Source organism: Tupaia chinensis, unplaced genomic scaffold (assembly GCF_000334495.1).
Source record: "Tupaia chinensis unplaced genomic scaffold, TupChi_1.0 Scaffold000164_1, whole genome shotgun sequence".
Taxonomy (NCBI): domain Eukaryota; kingdom Metazoa; phylum Chordata; class Mammalia; order Scandentia; family Tupaiidae; genus Tupaia; species Tupaia belangeri.
The window spans coordinates 3416961-3432231 of record NW_006159638.1 but is presented as its reverse complement, the minus strand read 5'-3'; the positions used below and the strand labels follow the sequence as shown (position 1 = coordinate 3432231).

Here is a 15271-nt window from a genome sequence, read left to right as displayed (position 1 = left end):
CCCCATCATATTCACAGGTCCTCTTCACAGTCATGAGGCAGGTATTATATAGGGCATATTCATCAGGAAGAGGAAATCTTGGGGGTTCTCTTAGAATTCTGCCTACTATAGTTTGACTTACACTATTATAACACAAATTTCATAATTTGAAGAATATAAATTATATTTTATATAAAAAATTTAGATAGAATGGAAATATTAAAATACTGTCACTGATTTCACTGATTAAATATTTGAAAACTTTTTAATCTTAAATTTAAAGTAATTATGTCTGTAGCCTTAGTAGACATCTTTGTAATTTTTTTATTTCCTTAAAATTTAGTTTAAGTGAAATGATGTGCTCATTATACTGTAAGAAAAGAATCTCTTTGAAACCTTTTTTATTTGCTTACTAATAAATAGCACAATTTTGAAAATCTTTAGATTCTTCTTTTTTAAAAAAATTTTTGTTTGTTTGTTTATTTTTGCTAGAGGGCATGTGTGCTTGCCAGAGAGAGACAGAGAGAAAGAAGGAGAGAAACCACACCCTAGGGGGACATGGCCTTGCCTCCATCCTTTCTCCTCCATTCCCCTCTTGGAATTTTGGGCACTCATGCACAGAGACCTAGCGTGTTTTTCAAGTTCCTGGGTCCGGGATTTGAATTGCTCAGTTGGCCATGTGAGATTCAAGTCACCTTAACCACCACACCACTAGCTGGCCTGTAGTTTCTTCTTTTTATATAATTTTAATACTTAGATTTATGCTCTATGAACTATTTTAAAGTTATATGGTAATGTTCTCCCAGCAACAGTAAGGGATAAATGGAATACTATTCACAATTACAAGTGCAGCGTTGCTTAGCTACCTATCTTTTTAATTCAGAGTTTTAGATATTTCAAAAATAGGTAGCCCTTATACTTTTAAGTGCTTACTCATAACACATTGCAGTGTTTTATGTATGCTTTTCACCTTCGTATTCTATCTGTTATTGTGAAAGGTTAAAAAAGAGTGTGTTTAATAGCAGTAAGTAGACTATCTGAACCACATAAAATCAGTCATTTTATAAGAAGCTCTAATGGACACAAATGAAATTATAAGATGTACTTTAATATGAACTTACCACAAATACAGCTTTACTACAAAATGCAATAATTACACCAATTTGTCACTTGATTGTGAGTGAAATCATTGTAGATGCCTAAAATGTTAGGTGTAGTTGATTTAAAAATAGCAATATTGTTATATGGCAGCAGTATCATCAAAAACATGCTGCAAAAGCACTTTATAATAAACTGTTGTCATGCTATTCACATTACTTTTTCTTGAAGTAGGGTATCAAGTGCTAAATAGTATTATCACAGTGTATCTCCTCATTTGGAGAAGAATACTGTGTTTGAAGAATCTTCTAGATGGACTCTTTTAATGCAGATTATTCCCGTGTACTTCCTTTCTTCCCCCCAAATAATCAGAGACATACATATTCATTGTAAAAGACCTTTGCAAGAGTATGGGGAAGTACAGAAGAATTTAAAACCCACCTATAATCCTATCTCCCCTAAAGAAACACTAATAAGAATTTAGTATATTCCTCTTTGAATACTGTTATAGAAATAAAGATATTTCATATTCTATTTGCATCTTTTATTTTCTTCTTCTTATAGTATAAGAACCTTCCCAGATCATTACAATTGCTTGAAAACCTTGGTGGGGAACCTGTTTTCCACCTGGTTTCTCTTTGGTGTTAGCAGAGATCTGAGATTGAGAGCTGAAGCAGCAAAAGCCTCTTGAGGCAATACTACAGACTTGGACTTGCATTCTGTTGGCCAAAAGAAGTCACAAGATCAGCTGGTTCAAGGGGTAGGATATAGATACGACTTCTCTTTTATTTTTTTTTTTGAGAGGTTTTAGCTGTAGGGTGCATGCGCTCGCCAGAAAGACAGAGAGACAGAGAGATAGAAACCAAGAAATTATACCCCAGGGGGGATGGCCACACTGCAATCCCTTCTCCTCCATGCTCCTCTTGGGATCTTGGGCATGTGAGTTTAAGCCACCGGGCCCGGGACTCGAGCTGTGGTCGACTACATGGGAGTTCAGCGACATAGCCGTTACATTAACTGCTGGTCCCTAGATTCCACTTCTTGATGAAAATTGTTATAAAGCCACATTACAAAGGATGGTTTGTATGCACAGGAAAGTATGAGATGATTCCGGGCCATGTTTGCCATCAGTCCTACGCAGTGCGGCGAATGAAGGATTCAAAGAGTGCTTCAAACACTGTGTTTCTCATCAACGTGGACTTTAATTGTACTGTTTTAAAGTTATATCACCCAACTCCCTTTTTACTTCAGCCTGTTTTTATTGTATCTTGTATTTTCCCCCTCTCTTTATACTATTCTCTTTTGGGGGGAGGGGCTGAGATTGCTTGTGCATTTTCAAATCTATGTCAAATTAAATTTTTCTTCTTTTTCTTGAAAGATTTTTGCTACCCCATGCCTGTGCTTGCGGGATAGACAGAGAAATCAGCCCCCTAGTGGGTATGGTAATGCTGCAATCCCTTCTCCTCCATTCTCCTCTCTGGATTTTGATTACACATGCACGATGCCCAGAGTGAGTTTTAAGCCCTTGGGTGTGGTATTTGAACTGCAGTTGGCTACATGGGAGTCCAGTGATATAACCATTACACCATCCTTGGTCCCAAATAAAAATGTTCTAAAATTAGTTTTTAGTTTATTATTTAAATTTTATTCAGAGATAATCTTTTCTGTGTCTTCAAGATGCTCTTTCTTTTTCCTATGTGGAAGTACTATCCTCATAGATCCCACATTAGATTTTCCTTCTTCTTTGGAGACTTAGTATTTGCCAGCAAAGTGTGTAGATGCTTCTCACTCTCCACCTAGGTATGGATGCTTTCTCCAATCTGTATCTGAGAATAGGTGGTTAACAGTTCCCAGTGGCCGTCAGGCAGCCATCAAATGTGACTTTGCTGAACTAATCTAGAATTGTGTGCTATCATGCCACTTATGCCCGCTTTGGGGCCCCTTTAAAAAGGTGAAGCATATGGAAAAAACACATTTCTTGGTATGTCCTATTAACAGGGTTTTTCCTGTACTTTCTGTTCTCTGCAGAGCTTTTCATGTGGATGTTGAACATTCTAAGAATCAATAAAGCATTTCAGTGCCCCTCTACCTTCTGCCACGTTGTTTACAGGAATTGTGTTTAAGCGGGTGTATAAAGAGGTGTGCCGTCGAGGAGGTGGGAGTGAGCTACACAACTCTGGCTGCCTCATCAAGCCAGCCTTCTCTTACACAAGCACTGAGGCCCTTAAATAGCAGACAGTAAATGGAAGGTAGCTGAAGTCCCTTTCTCAGCTGGCAGAATTACTCTATTTTACAGAGGAAAGCAATCCGTTGCTTGATATGTACCAGTTGGAAAACTGGGCCCACCATTAATTTATTTCTACACTTGGTGTCTGAAACTTTCAGATAGTGAAACTATTTGAGGTTTCGCATCAGAGGTTAACTTAATTTTGGGAGGGTGCACTGTGGACCCTTTCTGTGTCTTTGTATGAACTGTCCTGAGAAGATAGAAGAGGCTATACTGACACAGTCTGTTGAGATGCCACACTAGGCATGCCTGTGATCCTGGCTGGCTGGAGGGAGGATCGTGGCATGAAGAACCTGTCAATGGCAGCTCTGTCTCTTTCTCTCTCTCTCTCTCTCAGGAAATAAAGTTAAAAAAAGAAAACAAGATTTGCTGTTATGTATTTGATTATTATTTATGTATTCTCTAATAAAAGGTAGAGCTTAAATGATGTTCATCATTTTTGTTTTAGTATGATTTCCTTTAAATATTTTGTGAACTCTTTCAGCCCTAAAATTCATTTGTTCGATTTGTGGAACAAGTATCTATAAACAGTTCTCTCTGAATATCTCTCTCTACAGTAATTTTCATTTTTCAATTGCTTATAGCCTATTATCTATTAAGAATACTTTAGGGCTGGCCCTTTGGCTTGGTGGTTATGGGAGCCAAGTCCCAGATGGCCAACCACTGTCTGAGTCTCAGCCCTGACAGTTTGAGAAATATGACAGATGCAATGAAAGCGTGCCTCAAAACTCAGCAGGATGGAGAAGAAGGGATAGTGGCATGACCACGCCTCACTGTGGGGTTGCTTCCTCCCTTTTTCTCTCCATCTTTCTTTCTCACACATGCTCTGGTAATTAAAAAAAAAGTTTAATGCCAGATTTTGGTAGTACTTATCTAAATTTTCTATAGTAGTAAACTGTGTGTGTGTGTGTGTGTGTGTATGTGTTTTGAAGCATCATATTCATCAGAGATTCCTATTCATTAGAAAAACTTGTCTCCCTTACTTGGTCCATGCTTTAAACTGTGCTCCCAGGGGACATCTGCAGACTGTTGTGTAAAGGTATGCTTCCACGAATAATGGTACTCTTCTTCCCAGTTTGTGGAAAAATAATTTATGTTCTTAAGCCTTTTCAAACCTTTTGTGTGAGCTACCAGTTGTTTATAATTGATATTACCCTTCTTTAATGTAACTGTGCTTGAGAGTAGTTATTCTAGATCTTCTACTGGAATTAAATTTTGTTATAGTGTTTCACAAAGTGCCGCTTTGACTTCTAAGAATGCTACTGCTTGTAACAGTTTGAGAACCAGAGATCTTATCATTATTAGATGACAGATACTTGAGGTAGATACTTTTGTTACTATCATCACAGATCAGAATTCATTGCAGATTTTTAAATACAAAGTAACATGAGGAAAACTGGATTAATATTTTTGGGTAAAATCTTCAGGAGTTTTATGAAAGGAGGAGAGGGTGAAAATAGATATAAGAATTAAGATGGAATGTAATCACTGTAAACAATATTGTCAGTTCAGTTCGTATTAAGTATTTGATTAAAAATTTTAAAAACGTAAGTATCCAAATTAAAATATTAAGGTGGGGCCAGCCTGTGGCCTGGTGGTTTTAGTTCTGGACCTGCTGGCTTAGGAAACACACTGTGTGTCCCACATATGCCCAAATCCCCATAGGATGGAGAAATGGAGGAGGAGGGGTTGCCACGTGGCTGCTTCCCATGGGGCTATTTTCTTCCTCTCCCTCTCTGGTGAGTGCACAAGCCCTCTGGCAAAAGTTGTTTTCTAAAAAAATTAAGGTGGCTTTGCCTCCTTTTAGTTTAAACAAACCTATTTTGAATTGATAAAAGTTGTACATGGTGAATAAAGTAAATTTCAGATTTCAGATTCTCCTCTCTAGTGTAAAATATTATTCACATTTATAAACTGATTCATAGTCATATTCATATCATGCTCATCCTTACAACCTTGGCCAGTAATTCAGTAAGTAGACTTATAAAGACATCATTGTCACAAATTTCCAGTTATAGGACCATAATATAGCTGTGAAATGACAACCGCATGGGGAAAGACTGGTCTTGCTGGACAGTCTGGCTATTATATAGTGGGGAATGGAGAAGAGGAGGCAAAATAGACAGATATTTACCCCAGGGAGTGTGCAAGGAGATAACTATAACTCTAGTGGCAGGTAAGAGGGCAATAGAAGGAGTTACAGAGCAGGTACTATGAGAATTCAAAGAAAAGAATATGCCAGCTGGAAAAATCGGAAGGAGTTGGCCATTGAGTTAGTGAGTTTTGAAGAGTCCCATCAGGGTAAAGGAGCATTCCACAATACCTCAAGGGAGAAACGTGACCAAAGGCACCAGCTCCCAAATGTTGGTGGGATGTCCGAATGAGCTGGGTAGCGTTTGTCCCTCCAGTGATCTGCTCAGTGCATATGAGTGTTTCCTATGCACCAGGCACTGTGGCAGGCCAGGGCTGAGAACATCACAGGGTGCCGACTGTGGGCTAATAGGGAAGAAAGATCGAACTGACAAACTAATGAACATACAATTCAGAATGAGAAGGGCTGTTGGGCTACTGAATAACTTGGGCGAGGAGAGATGGTTGGATTGAATGGTCAAGGAAGGCCCCTTTGAGGAAACAAAATATGAGCTAAAACTAATCTTTATTAGGAGCCAATTTGCCCTTTGGGATATTTATCCTGTTTAAAGTTGTTACTATCCCTCTATATTTTACTTGCCTAAATTATACCCTCTTAACCAGTGAAGCTTCTCGTTTCTATCAGTATTTTCTTTATCCATTGCTGAATTATTTACCTGTTGTTAAATTTACCATGTTATCCTTGTTTTACAGAAACCAAAGCTGAAAGATTGGCATCCTCCTGGAGGCTTTATTCTGGGATTGTGGGCCCTCATTATCATGGTTTTCTTCAAGACTTATGGAATCAAGCATATGAAGTTTATTTTTTAGATTCAGTGTATAAAGAAGAGTGCGTTGAACTGAAAGCTTGGATAAAATTTTATGTCATTATATGTTTTAAAAAATACATTGCTCCTTGGGAACCAGCAGTTAGTGTAATGGCTATGTCGCTGGACTCCCACATAGTCGACCGCGGTTCGCATCCTGGACCCGGTGGCTTAAAACTCATGCCGGGCGTGTGTGCGTGCGTGCCCAAGATCCCGAGAGGACAATGGAGGAGAAGGGATTGCGGCGTGACCATCCCCCCGGGGGGTGATTTCTCGCTTTCTGTCTCTCTGTCTCTCTCTGTCTGTCTGGCGAGTGCACGTGCCCTATACCGAAAACCTCTCCAAAAAAAAAAAATACATTGCTCCTTCGTGAATGGGAAAAAAGTTATAAGGAAAGAAATTTGAATGAACTTTTGATTTTATAACTTAAAATAATTGTTAATGCAATTGTGTGATAGCACTAGATACATTTATTTATTTTTTTGTGTTATAAAAGGCAAATAGGACAAAGAGATCAGAATGTAGTGATTGATTCTTTTTGAAAAATAACAATTTCCCTTATCTTTTTATTTGGAAAAAATTGTGAAGACATTAAATTCTCACTAACAGGTAACTTCTGTTCGATGCACACGTTTCTCTGCAAATAGAGATCGTATAGGATATATTATTTTGTAAACCCTCTTTTTATTTTATAATGTATTAACAACTCTTCCCTCTCATTGGCTATTCTTCAGGAGTACTTTGTGAATGACTGCATAGGACCTATTGTATCCAGTATTCAGCAATTCTCTGATAGTTTTTTATTACTGGACCACTTGTTCCCCAAATTAAATACTTTAAAGTTGGTCACTCATGGAACTCCGCAGCTTAAGTTATAAGGAAAGGTGAAAATGAGATTTCTTAATTTATGGTACTGACAATGTCCAGGAACTTATTTACTGTCAAGTATCTCTAGGAAATTTTAGACCTTTGGAAATTTCACTTATTGATTGCTCAAGAGAACACCTCATTGTTTCTTTACTTCGAAGTATTCAGTGATCCTCTGGAATTGGTCACCTCCTCTTCAGTTTTCATCTTGAAAGAGATAGGCCACCAGGACTGTCTGGATCAGCACGTATCTCTGAAGACAAGCTCGTAAAGCGGATGCCCTGCGTGGAAAATTTACACTTTAGAAAGGGCCACTGCTTTCATGTCTGATTGCCCCTTTCTAGCCTCTGATAAGACCTAAGAGGAAGTATTTTCAGCCTACCAGATATTTCACATATTGTTCATGACTAGAATTATTATTGAAATTGTACTTTGTGAACAACTGCAGATGTTGTTTTTCCTTTTCGAACTTTCACATATGAAGGTGAAGAAAGCCTGAAAGTTAAGTTTTCATGTCTCATGGCATACTTTTATGTGTTTTGTCTAAGAACCTGTGTTTATTTTTATTCATTCATAAGAAATTCGTTTTGTAATTTTAAGAAACAGTAAGAAGACATTTCCTCCACAATAAAACCTTTTAAAATTAAAGGATTTGTTTTCCTCTCAGCACTTAAAATATCGCCCTTTATTTAATTGCAGAGTTGTCATACTTTTCACAGGCAAAGGATCAACTGTGTTTTCTCCCCAGTTAGGGCAAACAGTATTGAGCCTTTTGCCAGGCCTTAATTTTTTTCTTCTTTTTGATGGGCTGGGGGTGTTTTTGACAAGACTTGCCATGCTGCAGTCCTCCTGCTCCAACCGTCCAGTTAGCATGCCACCATGCCTAGCCTATTGAGGATGGTCTGGAACCTGGCCCTGGCTGTCATGTGGCTCTAGCTTCACTTAGTGATACCCTATTGGTGGTGCCACTGCAGTTGGGCCTGAATCTTTATTTTAATTGATCTTTTCATTAATGTAATACATAAACGAAGAAGGAAAATTTCTTCTGATTACATACAGAAGGTTCTTTTTATACATAGAAAGAAGGGAAAACAAACAAATTTGAAGAGCCTGATTATAGTAGGTTTGAAAGACAAAAAGGGTTGACGGTGTCACCCTCCAGACACTTACACAAGGTCATGAACACCATGACAAGATGAAGCTATTTAGAGTGGTAAAAGAATTATGATTGTTCTTCAAGCAAAGTAATTTAGTTTGAATACAATAAAGCATACCTTGATGGTAAGGACTGCTGGAAAGTAAAAGAATTCCCCTTCAGAGGTTGTAGAAGGTGCCCTTCTTAGTTAAAACCAAACTGGGAAAAGTAATACTCGATGCAATATACAGGATTAATTTTGCCTAAGCAGCATTTCAAAGGGCAATTATGTCTGTCTCCATTTCATGATTGAATTTTCAGAATGTAGTTAAAAGAAAAAGCTTAAATTATGTTAAATGTTTAGTCATAATCATAATCTTTTGTATCCTCTGCCTTCGATAATAAGTAAATCCTCTGCATGTGCTAAGTGCGTATATTTGGGACATGTCGTAAGTGCAGCTGGCCCACACTTCACACGATAAGGTAAGAGCGCGTCTTTAGATGTATTCTGCTTTAGCCACGAAGTGCTGAACAATGGAAGGTAGCTTGCTTTTGCCTTTCTGAGGTGTCAAGGTGAGGATCAGGTGAGATAATGTTATGACTACACTTTTGGGGAATTGTAAATATATGGCGATATTCTTTCTTAGGAAGATACCCAGGGGGAAGTGCGTGGTGGCAGTGCCCCTCTTTCTGTTGCACTTATTGACCTTTGTGAGGTCCTCAGTGCGATTCTCGTGCTCTTTAGTATTCTTTTTCTGCTCCCCCATAGTGTCCTTCAGGGAGAAAAGGGATGTGGATAAATAGATCCCAGTAGACATGTCCTGACCTTTTGGGAAGGGACAGGATATAGTGTTGTCATCTCGCAGAGGCTGTCTGAATGAGAGAAAGAAGCCAAGTGATGTGGATTTTTAAATTACAAAAGGCATTCATTTGCAGTTTATGAAAGAAAAATGTGGTTTAGATGCAAAGCTGATTAAATTGGATCAAAAAAATAGAATAAAATTCAAAAAAATAATGCACGCCATTTATAGTTTCATTTTTTACATATTCTCAGCTAGGTGGAAATGATGATTCCCACAACAGGCGTAACTCAGCTTGTTTCTGCTTACTGAGTGTTTTCTAGTATGCTATATGTTGATAACATTTCTTCCATTATGTATGTTGTATAGCAGAGTTACAGTTACTGTGGGAATCATCATTTGAAATTTTGACTCGTGTGTTTCTGGAATCTTTACAACAAATGTTGCCTTAACATAGAACTTTTTTTTTTTTTTCAGTTGGTAGTACCCAAATTAAGCCCATCTATAGTAGACACCGCTTTAACTTATGAAAGAAATACTTCATGCATACTCCACAAGGTACGACTTAAAATAATGAGATCGGTATCCATTTTTGCTTAATGGAAATAGCCTCATTACTTCATGGTCACATCTCATACTCGGGGGCATTTACCACAAAGAATGTCTTCCTCCGTATTGCTGTTGTGCTGCTGCCTGCCCTACCTACATATATACCTGCAGTTTAAATAGAAAAGTCTCGGTTTAAGGATAGTACACATTGGCGATAACAGGCCTTTTTCTTTTCCTTTAGTGCAGAGAAAACTACTGTCTTGGAGATATGCTATGAGATACTTGGCTTAGCTGTGTAGCTCCTAGAATAGTGGGATTAATACAGATGAAGACACAGATTATTAAAAAGGCACTTACTCCCAACGTGGAAAGGTGGCACTGCCATTCTCACTTCACTGTGCTGTTTGCAGTGTCAGAGACTTTCGAGGCTTTCAGATTTGCTTGAGGTCCCCCCAGCCATAAGATCTGCTGGGCGGGAGTCACACAAAGTGACCCGTGTTCAGTTTTCCTCTTCTCACTGTGGAAGTGCCAGTCCTGGCTGCTGGAGTGTCAGGGACTCTTGAAGAGCAGTGGTGGACACTTTGCTAGGGGTCATGAAGGTCATAAATGTAAAGCACATCACACTATTGCCTGGCACATAGAAAAAGAGCAATATTTTGTTTTCGCTGGACAGGCCTCCACCTAACTTTTTTTTTTTTTTTTTTTTTTTTAAGAACAGTTTCTTTACTCTGCTACACCTTCTTGTTCTCTTTTCTGTAGGTATCATTTTTGGGGTAAGTTTCTTTTCATTTTCTTTCAACATTGTTTAACAATTTTTTAAAAAAGTTATTTTATTTAACTTTATTTATCCATTTATTTATTTATCTTAATTTGACCAGAGAGTGATAGAGTTAGAGAGAGAGAAAGTGAGAAAACAAGCCACCAGGTCAGGACTTGAACCACAGTTGGACATGTGGGAATCCAGCACCTTTAACTGCCATGCCACCTGCTAGCCCTTTAAAAAAATTTATTTTAAAGAATTATTTTATGTTTCACAATTTCAATCTCCAGATTCTTGCCTTTTTTCTTCTCTTTTCTTTTTTCTTTCTTCCCCATTTCTTTCTCTTTTATTCTTTTTCTTTCTTTCCTTTTCTCTCTCTTTCTTATTTAGGTAGGTTGAGGTTTTTCTCAGTCTTCTCTCAGCCTTGTTTTTTTGTTCTCCTGTCTTCTCTCTCTGTGGCCTATCAGCTCTTGGAAACACAGCTTTAGCCTGATTTAATGGGCAGTCTGTCTTCACCCCGTGCCCCAGACGGTGGATGATAGTCCACTGCTCCAAGACCGTGGGTACTACATTTTTCAGAAGACACTCCCTTCTTCCCTCACCCCATTAGAACATGTTTATTATTAAATGATAAAATCCCGTGTAGGACAACTTTAAGCTAGGAGGGGAATTTACTAAAAGGATATTGGGGTATCTCATACAATCGTATAGGAAAGGGGTCTGGTCTAAGTTGGGACTGCAATGTCAGTTGTATTCTCTTCTCTGTATATTCCCTTTATCCCTCCTGAAACTGGATTTCTCATGTGTCTTGTCTCTCCAGAATCTCATATCCTATGTTTCTACTGCAAAAGAGAAGAAAACTACTCTTCTTTTCATTCCAGTTCCAAGGTCTTGTGAATAGATTGATTAACCTTATCAGCATAAGGGGTTCACCTGGTCAGAGGGCCAAGGTCCCATAAGCACATAAGGAGCTCTGGTGTAAATTCCCTTTTCGGGCTCCTCCTGGAGAAGGGAGGGATGACAGGGCCAGACAGTCACCCTTATTGGTTCCTATTAGCTTGCTATTCAGAGGGTGGGCAGGGTGCAACTTGTTAGCAAGGCAGAATAGAATGACAGGCTCCACCTCAGACCTGCTAAACCAGAATCTACATTTTAACAAGACCCACAGGCGATTCACCTTCACATGAAAGTAGGAGAAGCACTGATCTTCTACATCTTCCTAGACATGAACAGCTCAATTTTATCTCCTGAAAAGCTTATAAAAGAAGATTACAAACACTCACTTGTAAAACAGCCGTGGGTAGCATATTTTATGGGTTAATCAACTCTTAAGCATTATTACCAATTCCTATTCAGACCTTTTAAGATTATGTACCACTTTCATTCTCTGTTTCCCTTTGAGGCTTTTTCAAATTGTAATAAATGCTTAAAACAGGCATCCAATTAACATTTACTGTGTCTGATATCTGCATTCTTTCACACTCCTATCATCAAGAGGTGGAGGCTAGATTCCCCTCCCCTTGAGTGTGGGCTAGCTTTAATGACTTAATTCTAATAAGTAAAATCTGACAGAATAATATTGCATGATTTCAGAGGCTAGATCATAAAAGATGCAGCATCCTCCTCGTTCTTTCTTGGGACACTGCTCTTGGAACCCAGCTGCCATTCCCTGAGCCCACGTTATATGGAGAAGCCAAGTATGCATATTCTAGAGGATAACTCCAGCTGCAGACCCAGCCAGAGTCAACATCAAACTCAAGGGTTGTGAGGAAAAGTGTCTCTGCTGTTACCTGACTGCAGTCACGGGAGAACTCCAGCTGAGAATCACCTAGTTGACCCTCAGAACCATGAGAGAATAGTTAGAAACAATTGTTACCCCACTAGTAAGTATAGACTGGTTACAGTGGTTACTGAAACACCCTGCTAATGTGTGGCCTACCCTATTCAGTGCTTATCTAGGATACAAAAATATGTTAATAGAGTTAGAAATTGATTCTACAAAGACACAGATGCAAAAACTACAGTGCATAGCAGAAGATGACAAGTGCCATTGAAGAGCTATATGACTCAGACTTTAAAGAGATTCTTCTTTTTTAATTAATTTAGTTTTTAGGTGTTTGCAATAGGGCATGTGTGCTCACCAGAGAGAGACAGAGAGAGGGAAAGTGAGAGGTCAACCCCATCATCCCAACCCACCCTGCCCGGAGTGATGCCCATGCCACAATCCCTTCTCTGTTCGTCTCTCTGGATTTGGGGCATGTGTGATTTTTAAGCTGCCAGGTCCAGGATTTGAACTGTGGAGTTGGCCATGTGGGAATCCAGTACTTTAACCACCATGCTACCTATTGGCTGGAGATAGGTCTATTTTTAAGTGTTGTGCAGATGTTATTAATATTTACTATCAGTCAATGGGCAAAGAACATTTCGAAAAGGAAGTGAAATTTGAGTCCTGATGTAAAGACAACCAGATCAGACTTATTTTTCCCTCTCCATTTTCCTCTCTTCTTTTTTTTTGGAGAAGTTTTTGCTACAGGGTGCATGTGCTCACCAGAAAGACAGAGACAGAGAGAGAAAGTGAGAAATCACCCCTCAGGGAGGATGGCCGTGCCGCAATCCCTTCTCCTCCATTCTCCTCTTGGGATCTTGGGCACTCACGCACACACAACTGGCGTGAGTTTAAGCCACTGGGTCCAGGACTTGAACCATAGTCGACTACATGGGAGTCTAGTGACATAGCCATTACGCTAACTGCTGGTCCCTCCTCTCTTCTTTCAAAATTGTACATATTCTTCAATCCTGTTTCACCAATCTTCCTGTTTCAGTTCTTTCTGTCATCATAAGGCATTGTCTTGTAATCTGATAATTAAATTGTGAGCAAGGTAACCAGTTTAGTTTTCTGTTTTACCTCCTGCAAATTAACTTTTCTCCCCCCACCTGACTTCTGCTCTTCTCCTTAGAACTCAAGATTGAGGCTGATGTCCTTCTACTGAGTTAGTGATCCCATCCCTCCTTTTGGGATGCTGCTCGCTGATAACATCATCTCTCACTTCTCCCTTTCATTTCGTTTTGTGTACTAGTGATTTCCCTTACATTTTATAAAGTGCTCAAGCCTTCCTCATCCTAAAAGCTCCTCTCAAAACCATATAGTCTCTTCTAAATGCTTTACAGAACCCTTCTCTACTTCCGTTTAAAGCTATTATTTTGTGTAGGCTGTACTCACTAGGCTTCTCTGCCTTGTCTTCATTATGAAGCTCTTGTATCTGATTTCTGCTTCTACCACTCCCTGAAACTATTCTTCCTAACTGCTGAATCCAATGAAAACTTTTCTTCCTATATTGTTCTGTTCTAATCTCCGTGTAATAAATCCCATATTCGAAGTGTTTTTTACTTCTGCCTCATGATAATGTTCTCGTCCTAGGCTTTTTGCAAACACTTTTTTTTTTTTTTTGCCACAGAGCATGAGAGAGAGAGAGAGAGAGAGAGAGAGAGAGAGAGAGAGAGAGAGAGAGAGAGAGAAAGAAATTGAGAAAGTGAGAACTCACCCCTCAGTGGGGGATGGCCACACCACAATCCCTTCTCCATTTTCCTCTCTGGATTTTGAGTGCACACACACATGCCTAGCATGTTTTTCAGATTGCCAAATCTGGGACTCAAACCATGGTTGACCAGGTGGGAGTCCACCACCTTAATGACCACACCTCCTGCTGGTGCTGCACTTAGTTTTTTTGTTTGTTTGTTTTGTTTTTGTCTTTTCCAAGTGCTTGTCTTGGAAGTCCACTCTAGATGTTCTGCAAAGTTGTTTCTCAAACTCTTAAATCTCTACACTCTCCCTGGATATGTCCATCTCCGTTTTCCACTATTCTACACACTCGCATCCAATTTTCTATGTCCAGTTATCCCTCTTGAGTTCCAGATGCACCCCTTTCTACTTGAAAGCTCTCCAGGAATCTTAAATCCAACATGCTCTAAGCTGAACTTGCCATCTTTCCCCTCATTACCCAACTTTCCCCTCTGTTTTCTTTTTTGTATTTCCTGTTCCAAATCCTGTGTGAATGATCACAAACTGTGAGTCTGTGTGTTCCTTATGATGTCCACTGTAGAACACTCACGGCAGTGGAGGTTCTTAATAATCAGGTGAACAAAACGGCTTTGTGTGTAGGTGTCAGTTAGTGTCTTTTCCCAGAGATCCCAGTGCTTGTTTAATGAGCTTATGAAAAAAATGGTAATGGTGGCAGGGGTGGGGAATATGTAAGACCCAAAGAGGACTTCCCGTAATAATGCTGACCTCACACTGCTGAGGATCTAATCTGCCAACAGTAACAAACTCAGCCACCAACTGTGTTGGTGCCTCCATTCCCTGGAGGTCAGTCAGCCAGCTGGTGGTAGGTGATTATATTAGCGATTTTCATCATAGAGTGGGCAGAAGTTTATCCCCACTGGAATAGATGTATTCTGGGTATGGATTCGCATTCCCTGCTGTAAAGCCTGTATCAGCACCACCATCTGTGGACTCATAAGAACTGTGTACACCATTGTGGTGTTCTACTTAGCACTGCATCTGATCAAGGAATTAGTTTCACACAAAAGTATAGTGATGAATTTATACATGTGCAGTTAACTGGACTTAGCACACACCCTGTAACCCAGAAGTGGCACTCTGTAGTCTTTTTTGTTTGTTTTTGTTTAGGATTTTGCCAAAGGGCACATACCAGAGAAAGAGAGACCGAGAGAGGGAAAATAAGAGACCAAGAGAGGGAAAATGAAAGCTCATCCTGTGGGAGGTTGGCCATGCCACAATCCTTTCTCCTTCATTCTCCTCTCAGGATTTTGGGTATGCAC

At 39.4% G+C, this 15271-nt stretch overlaps 1 protein-coding gene across 1 annotated transcript in view; it reads left to right on the top strand.

Moving 5' to 3' along the window:
- PIGK (phosphatidylinositol glycan anchor biosynthesis class K) overlaps positions 1-6485 on the top strand; it is a 97052-nt gene extending 90567 nt beyond the window's left edge. The window contains exon 11 of the mRNA XM_006146063.3: positions 6209-6485. Within this exon, the coding sequence (XP_006146125.1) occupies positions 6209-6325 (117 nt within the window). The 3' untranslated portion in view covers positions 6326-6485. The remainder of the gene's footprint in view (positions 1-6208) is intronic.
- Positions 6486-15271: the final 8786 nt, after the last annotated feature.